Source organism: Phalaenopsis equestris, unplaced genomic scaffold (assembly GCF_001263595.1).
Source record: "Phalaenopsis equestris unplaced genomic scaffold, ASM126359v1 Scaffold000036, whole genome shotgun sequence".
NCBI classification, from domain to species: Eukaryota; Viridiplantae; Streptophyta; class Magnoliopsida; order Asparagales; family Orchidaceae; genus Phalaenopsis; species Phalaenopsis equestris.
This window is the reverse complement of record NW_018164478.1, coordinates 784,806-793,755: the sequence shown is the minus strand read 5'-3', so window position 1 is coordinate 793,755 and position 8,950 is coordinate 784,806. Positions and strand designations below refer to the sequence as shown.

Below are 8,950 nucleotides of genomic sequence, written 5' to 3'. Positions count from 1 at the left end.
CATAACCCACCTTTCATCCACTATACCCAATACAACAAATCTCAAAATCTCTTCACCACATCCCACTACAATATTATCCACTTAGCTCGCCACGAACACCAAACACATTCCTCTTATCAAACACAACATGGCTACTCGATCTCAAACGGGTTCACTAAAACCAAAAAACACCTATCAACATATCCTCCACCATTACCACCCGTAGTCACCCCTTATGCTACTCATAAGCATTCAAACATCCACATTGTCGTCAAGCCATATTCTTGGAATTTGAGGCACTCCAAAAGCAAAGCACATGGATCCTCATTGAGGCTCCACCTCAACAAAACATCATTAGTTGAAAATGGACCTACCATACCAAATACAATCCTAACAACACCATTTCTAAATACAAGGCACTATTAGTCACACAAGGCTTCAAACAATTGTCGGAACCCAATAGAAAGAAACGGTCAGCCTTGTCGCAAAGCTACCTAGCATTCAGATCTTTTTATCAACCACTCTCCCAAGTAGGTGTGTAAATTAGTCGAGTCAAGCTCGAGCCACCCTCAGCTTGAGCTTGAACTTGATTAATTTTTTCGAGCTCGAGTACGAGTTTGAGTTGGCTTGTTTATTATAAACGAGAGAAAATTATATTAATTTATGCTAGATTTATAGTAGGATACCAATTATAATGAACAATTAGGAGAAAATAATAAGGAATCTCCTAAAATACAGTGCTAAATATTATTTCTTAAACATTTTTTATACCTTAAAAGATAAAATCTTAGAATTTTTTATGTTTTGACTATATTTTATATCAATTTTTTCTTAAACGAGCCAGCTCATGAGCTAATGATTTGAGTCAGGGCTGGCTTGAGCTTGGCTTGTTGGCTCGTTGAGCTCAGTTCACGAGTCACTTATGGAGCCGACCTCGAGCCAGCTCACGAGTCGGCTTGACTCACTTACACCCCTAAACCCAAGTGGCCAATTCAGCAATTTTTATTTTATTTATTTATTTTTTTTAAAATTCATTATTAAAATTTTAATATATTTTTATTTTTTATTTCTTAAAACAAATCAAGTTATTACTATAAGCACTCAAAATATCTACCTCAATCCCATCTATTTTAAGTTAAATCAAAACATGAATAAAATAAAATAAAATAAATAATAGAATAAAGCAAAAAATAGATCCTCTATTAAATATTAAAAATAAAAAATAAAAAACCAAAATTTTAATTATTTTTTTCAGGTCCAATAAAAATACAAGCCAATCATACGTGTTAATTACACCATATCTTGGTATTAATTAAAAATTAAAAAAAAAAACTTAATTTTATTTTAGTAAAACAAAGAGAAAAAAAAAGATCAATCGGAAGCGCTTACATAAAATGCCCATACTAATAATTCAAAACTTCATGTCAACAATTTCTCATTCAAAATTGTGTAAATGTTGGAAATGAGGTTTTGAAGATGAAAACACGTTTTAATTCATTAAAATTAGTTTAAATGTATATCTCACCTAATGAAGAAAAAGCCAAGATATTCTCATAAAATAAAAAGAACTCGACATTTCCAGTGGGTTAAATAACATAACCGCCCCTTAAAGTTATAAATATAAAATAAGTTGAGAAATCAGGGCGTAGAAAAACAAGAAACGTCACGAATCCAGAAAAACACACAAAGATTTAACGAGGTTCGACAAAGATGTTTACGTTCTCGAGAGCAGAGTGGCGGCTTTCTTTCAACTCCAGAAAAGAGTACAAGATACAGAATTAAAAATGATATAGGGTTACAAACAAGCCTATATATAACCCTGGATAAAACCCTGGTATACAATATGTAAGTCACAAATTACCCCAATACCGTACCGCGTGGCGTTGCCCCCAACCCACATAATCAAACTCCCTGAATTAGGACAGATTCTTCCGCTTCGCTTCAACATCTGTCCCTTATATGGTATATGAGCTATACCTAACAAAATCTAACAAATGTGAAACAAAACCCATTGTCACAAGACCTGGCTAAATAATATAGAGTGGGTTTCAAACACATAACAAGCTATAGAAAAGTAGTTTCAAGCGTAACATCAACGAACCCACATAGAAAGAGTTTACAAAACATCAAAAGACATCACATGTTATGGAACAAACATCAAAGCATCAAATGACACAACATAATGCGAATAAGAATGCAGTGTGGTACCACATATATCAATAATTGTAGCGGCGGATAACATCAAATGACACAACATAATGCAAATAAGCATTAATTCAACATTTCACAGTGGCAGATAAGATAACTATAAAAAAATTTGAGAATATTTAATGGACAAATTAATATTTTTGAATAAATTTACAAATCTTTATCAAGTGGTTAATATGCTACAAATAACCTTCATGATTATGAGTATCAGTTCGATGCAATCATACTAATAAATAAACAAGCAAATTAAAGACAATTCAAAGAATATGATGCTTCCTTTCGTGAGTAACAAATATATCATACAATTTAACAACTTTTATATAGGTACACATAATGTGTCTGCACGAATCTCAAAGCAGATGGACGACCCAAAAAAGAAGTACGACCAGTCAGACGAAGTAATAGAAGATCATTTCCAGATGAGCATCAACATAGAGACTTCCTTAAACGAATGGTTGTCAGAAGATGATAGAAGAAAATCCCTCAAAACGGTCGTCAGTTTTTAGAATGATCGATGGGGTGCTCTCTCTTTCGCTCTCTCTTAATTAAAACATTTCATTTCTTGGGCGTGTTTCACGAATAGTTTAAGATTCAACAATGTAACAGGCAAAATGAAAAAAAAAATATTTGTTGATCATATGCATGACATATTGAATGCCCAACAATACAAATCCAAATGTAAAAAAAAAAAAAAAAATTTAAGATAACTGTCACCGCCATATCAAAATCTCAATCTCAACCATAACCACTCACCATTTCCCTTCAAATTCCTCTAATCAAGAACCCACCAAGCTCTTCCCCTCCACCCTATTCTACATCGAAACATTCTATTAAAAAATCACATGATCGCCAGAGATTCTCTTGTTACGGTCAATGATTTCCAGAAAGAGAGGTGTTTGTATGATTGTCAAAGATGTTCGATATAGCAATCTGAATGGCTCGTCAAAGAGAGGAGTTTGCAAGGGCAATAATTAGAAAGTTTGGATGATGAGTTTAAATAGAAATTAAAGAAGATGAGACTATAAGTAGGTATGAGGGGAGAGGAATGTTGAGACTAAATTTGTGAGAGGGCCCTAGTCGTTAGGCGTTGTTGGCACTTTTTATTTGGAAGAGCTTTTTACACCACGTGGGTGGTAGGATACTAATTTTGTCAAGAAATTATTTTTAAAAAATTCTCTCTCTCTCTCTCTCTCTCTCTTTCTCTCTCTCTCTCTCTCTCTCTCTCTCTCTATATATATATATATACATACTTACACTTTAATCTTTATTTTGATTACTAAAGCTATATAATTTATCTGCTTCTTAATAAATGAAATATAACATGTAATAAAAAAATTAGGGTTAAAACATTCTAATGTAATGAGTTTTAAATTATTTGGATTTGTTAAAATGATTTTAGATTCATATCGTCGTAAATTTATTGATTTGAGGTTTATTTTAATAAAAAGTTTGATATTTTTTATAATTTGATTTAAATGGATTTTATAAATCATAAATCTAAGAAATTAAAATTAAATAAAAAAATCAGATAAAATTATACTAAATTTATTTATTTATTTTTATTTTGCTATATGAACTTAAATATGCTGTTTGTGAAAAAATATTGTAATTTAAAAATTAATATTAATTTTAAGTTTTTAAATTCCCACAAATATTATAAAATTATAAACATTATATTTAATAACAAAATAAAAATTAAACTATAATTTAAAAAAGAACACAAGTTGTTCTCACAAACGACAAAGAGGCTTTATTACGAACCTCAAAGTAATTATAAAGCTTTTATGGAACTTGATTAACTGATTTATTACGGTGTTCTCACGAATAACGAAATTAATAACTAATGGTCTATTTGGGTTAGCTGCAGCTTGAACAACCCGTTAATAAATTGATTAAAAATAATGCTGATACGCTAAGTGTGGTGGCTATTACCGATTTTTATTTTTTTGAAAAAATCAGACTGCAGCCAAAAAGTTGTCACCGCACCTAAATAGGTTTCTCGATTGCTCCTCATATGCATATAGTATGTGAGACTTGTATAAATACACTAGTTTTAAGAGGAGAGTGAACATGTACTCTTACCTAGTTTTAAGAGGAGAGTGAACAGGTACTCTTACAATCACAACCCTAATGTAGTCGAGATGTCTTCTGAACATGGGTTGTGATAGTAAGACTACATGTTCACTCTCCCCTCAGACTAGTATCATATGATGAGCTATCAACAAATACATGCTCGAATTAGTCAACTCTGATTGCCCAAAATGCCAAAAGATAAAAACATTGTTGTATATCAAGACTACTATCAAGACTACTATGCATACTACATATGATGAGCTATCAATAATTACTTGCTCGAATTAGTCAACCCTGATTGCCCAAAAGACCAAAAGATAAAAACATTGTTGTATATTTAATATAACCGAGAACATCCCAACTTAATCTGTTTGTTCATTTTTTTCAGTTTTTTTTTTTCTTTAAATAAAGGCAAATACAGCTGAAAAGCGCTTCACATTCTCCAAAGCAAGTGAAACAAGGAACGCAAAGAATAACACACACATAATTCCGACATTTCTACGCTAAAAAACTGAGAAACCAAATCCCCAGAAAATATTTCTACATTACAGTGATGGCTTGCAGTGATCTTACATTGTAAACTGTTCATCACACAAACCGACACTTAAATGTGAATGAAATCTTTCACTACTAAGCCAACTTCCATCCTTTATTCCTCATCCCATTCATCAACTTTGTAAGAAACCATTGTATCCACCTTGTGAATCTGCATTAAAGTAAAGAAGATTAATTTTAAAAAACAACTAATTGTGGAAAAGAAGGAAAAAAAAAACAATCTGAAACCAGTTGTCACTGTAATTTTACAAAAGAAGAACTGAAACCTGCCTTAGTATCAAAAGAATGCAGTTTCACCATCTGGGGGTTCTGGATCAGCTTCGCATCACTTTCAATCCAAGTAAATGGAACAGCCACATCTCTGTCCGTATAGGCCAAAACATCAAATACACCTAAAAGGACAATATTTAACAATTAGAGAGATAAAAACAATAATAATCCATAGAAGATAACAGATATGAGAACAAGAAAAGAGGTTTATTTCGTTGAAGATATTACATTGTTCATCAAAACAAGGCAGGTAAGTTATGGAAGAAGCTATCTGGCGCATGATAGCTTGGATTTCCCTCATAATTTCCTTGTCACTCTTTTCTCTAATCACTCTGGAACAGACCGTTAAGACAGTCAGAAATAAATTTTTGTTTTTTTCTGAGAAGATTAAGATGATGAGGCTCCTCCAACCATTACTTAAGGGTAAGGAGAAGGATTAATCTAAGAGAAATTACCCTTTCTCAATCACCTCAGCATCTGTCTCTATATTGAAGTTCCAACGTTCCAGAACTTCAGATGTGGCCTTGCTCATGATCACAAGAACAATCCTCTGCAATTTACCAGCCTCCAGCCATTCTTTTTCAACCAAAATGTAGTCATAAATAAGACACAGATCAAAATAATTTCTAAAACCATAGAACAAACAGATTCAGAAAAGTGGAAGAATATTTTGCCTGATAACTGAGAAGTGATGCTAGCAATGTAAGATTTGACCTCTTCGTCCTGTGTTAAGAGCATGGGGAGGCCATACTTCTTGACTTTGAGAAAGCTTTCTTCAGGATAAACCCCTCGATTATAAAGAATGCTGCAATCAAATTCTTGTTCAGTTCAGGAATTTCATCAAACAGAAGGAGGGCCATGAAAAGAAAGAGGATCTGATCAAACTCTCTAATCGGATAAGAACTGATTCCCTTACCTATTCGCCGCATACCCTGGAAGTCATACAAAAATGTACAGAGTAGAGAGAGATTAGCATTAAATCCAAGAAAAAGAGAGTTTAAGGGGGAGAGTTAATATGGAGAGCAGAATTACCAAAGAACTCGCTAACAATGGCGGCAGAGCCTTTCAGAGTGATTACATCCTTGGAGGCGGTACGTGAGGCCATCTTGTGTTACCTTTAGATCTGTTAAAGCGACGATATTTGAATTCCTGAGGGAGGAATGCCTGCAAGATCTATTTGAAATATTGAAGGGAAGAGGAGAATACGATCTAGAGAAAGAAGAGCGAAGTGTGAAGGGGCTAACGGCTAGTAAAATAAGTACTCTTTGGAAAGGGAATTCGGTCGGGAAGTGGGTCCGGGGCCGCAACGGCTGGTTTCCTTTTTTTTAAAAAAATTTTTTTATACTCAACGGTCCAATCTGTGGTATAACCTATTTACCCGACATATTATTATTATTATTATTATTATTATTATTATATATATTGCTTTGTTTGCAAACAATTCGTTATTTGCGAATTTATTTGTGTTCGTCTTCTTACTTAGCTTGTATTCAAATTATTCGATAAAGATATGAGCCGAACACAGACAAAATTTTTGCTAAATTTTAAGCCCAAAGGGCCCTAGTCCTATTGTTGCCTTTTTGGAGGCTCCATCGATGGACTAGCCCTAGTCCTGTTGTTGTCTGTTAGGTCGGATGCATCTTTATCTAGTGGTAGCCACAATGAGTGTCGAGGAACTCATTATTGAGTGTTCGACTACTGTGCCCACCAAGGTGTAAATCTTTGGCACGGCTAGGTGTCCGTTGGGCAAACGACGTTGAGGTTGGTGAAGTCAACACACATCCATCACTTGTCGTTGACTTTCTTGACCACGACGACGTTTAAGAGCCAAGCTGGGTACTGGACTTCACGGTTGTAGTCAGCGTCTAGCAGCTTTTGCTTGTTTGTCGCTATCGATTCGACCAAAGTCCTGGCGATCGATCGGATCTTCTGTTGAACCGTTCGAGAGTAGAGGGTTGATGTTCAGTCGGTGGCATGTTGCGTCGATTCAAACATCGGACATTTGTGCTGCAGTCAAAGAGAACACTTCCCAGTGCTCCTGAAGCATTGTATCAACTTGCTTTCGGATCCAGCGTCAAAATGTTCACTGACCAGGAAAACCTTATCGGGCTCTTTGTTGGACACATGCACCTGGAGGACGACCTCACTGGTCTCGAGAACCCCCTACCTCTGGATTTGGATGTCGAGTGATTTGTGGTTGACGCTTGAGACCGCTAGCAAATAGCATCTTCTAGACTGCTCCAAGTTCTCCCAGACTATGATTACTTCCCCGTCTCTTGGGAACATTACTGTCACATGGTAGGTAGAAGTCACATCTCGTTAGCTGTTGAGGAGCTGCCAGTCAAAGATAGAGTTGTAGGTTGATTGAGACTCTACCACGAGGAAATTCTTCGTGTAATTATACTGCTTCCTTGGTTCTCCCCAAGAAACGGCAAGGGCAACAAGGCTTAGTGCCTCCTTCTTTCCCTGTAGAATCTGTACAATGGACTGGTCGGTGCTATCAATCGTACGACCTTCAAGCCAATCTTATCGAACACTTGTTTGAGCATGATATTCACCAAACTTCTTGTAGAACATGACCCATTTGTGATGACGAATGCTTCATTGTAGGGGTTCCCCTTCAGTGGAAGATCTGGATCTGTAAGGATAATGGGTAAGTGGTTACGTGTATACGGGATGACGGATCATACCTCTCCCAAACGCCATCTCTTCAAGTCGGGGGGTCAGGGTCCTCCCCTGAAGATGGAAGGTGTAATCCCTACTATGTGGATCTTGTTCACCCTGACAGTTCCATTTTGAGGGATTTCTTGCTAGTGCTTTACTCTATTGTTGTGTGTGCATGATGATTGCAACAAACTCTTTGAGCTTTCCAACGTGGATGAGTTCTTCAATCAAGTTTCAGAGGTATTGACCCTCCTTCATGTTATGACAGTGGTTGCAGTGGTACTGGCATTACCTCTTCGGATCCCGTAAAGTTGGGGCTGCCTTCAGTGGTGGGGTCGCTTTGAAGTAGTTCTTCCTTTGGATGACTTGAACTATTTCGGCCATCGACGCATTGAGGGGTGTCAAACTTTGCATTTACCTGCAAACATGCGACCACTCATAATATTGAGCAGACCGTTGATCGAGTGTTGCTTTCGGTTGTTCCTCCGCTGAGCATGGGACCGAGGGTTGTTGTTTTGGTGCCAATGAGGATTGGTTGTCCTTCGCCCTTCGCAACTTGCCTCGTTCTTTCTGCTTCTTTGATGAGTGATCGAACGATTTTGGCTTACCCTTCGGGGAGTCTTGGAGGTATTCTTCGACGAGTATGTACTTGTTCTTATCACCAATACTTCTGCAAAATTAGAAGGTTTAAACAAATTTAGGTCATACTTGAATCGTTTGCTTCAAACTCCTCGCTTCAAAGCTATTTCAAGTATTTAAGGCTTCAAATTTCTAACTTTCGGCATCTCGTTCTGGAAGCGGGTGATGCAGACTCGTAGGTCGCTCTCTCCCTTTTTGATGTCAAGCAAGGTGTCTGAGTCTTTCCTGGGTTTTTACATGTTTGAGAAGCGTGAAATGAAGAGTCTTTTAAATTTATAGTAATTTGGGATAGTTTCGGTTGGCGGACCATTAAACCATCGAATGACCGATTCCTTCAAGGTGATTAAGAAGAAATGACATATTATGGAATTTTCGATGTGGAACATACCAATTGATGACTCGAACGACGCTACGTAATCGATCAGGTCGTGCCTCCATTTGTAGGAATCAAAGTGAGGGATTCTTAGCTTGGGCGGTGACACTTCCTCTTTGATTTGGCAAGTATATGCCTATGGCTGTCAATTTGGCTCGTTGTTCGTGAACAGCTCGTGTTCGGCTCGTT

At 36.4% G+C, this 8,950-nt stretch overlaps 1 protein-coding gene across 1 annotated transcript; it reads right to left on the bottom strand.

The window, feature by feature from the left end:
- Nucleotides 1-4,676: 4,676 nt before the first annotated feature.
- LOC110018905 (mitotic spindle checkpoint protein MAD2) lies at nucleotides 4,677-6,249 on the bottom strand. Its single transcript, XM_020716385.1, has 7 exons — nucleotides 6,118-6,249; nucleotides 6,002-6,017; nucleotides 5,760-5,890; nucleotides 5,541-5,661; nucleotides 5,314-5,417; nucleotides 5,086-5,207; nucleotides 4,677-4,966 (listed from the first exon to the last, which is right to left on the bottom strand). The coding sequence occupies exons 1-7, from the start codon at nucleotides 6,188-6,190 to the stop codon at nucleotides 4,910-4,912; spliced, it is 624 nt and encodes a 207-aa protein (XP_020572044.1). The 5' UTR covers nucleotides 6,191-6,249; the 3' UTR covers nucleotides 4,677-4,909.
- Between the last annotated feature and the right edge of the window lie 2,701 nt (nucleotides 6,250-8,950).

Bases quoted from the DNA above. Each gene is read 5' to 3' on its own strand.
- LOC110018905 (XM_020716385.1), bottom strand. From the start codon at position 6,190: ATGGCCTCACGTACCGCCTCCAAGGATGTAATCACTCTGAAAGGCTCT. The intron at 5,662-5,759 runs GCAAAATATTCT...TGGTTGAAAAAG, and splicing joins CATCACTTCTCAGTTATCAG to AATGGCTGGAGGCTGGTAAA. The intron at 4,967-5,085 runs GCAGGTTTCAGT...ACTTTAATGCAG, and splicing joins TGCATTCTTTTGATACTAAG to ATTCACAAGGTGGATACAAT.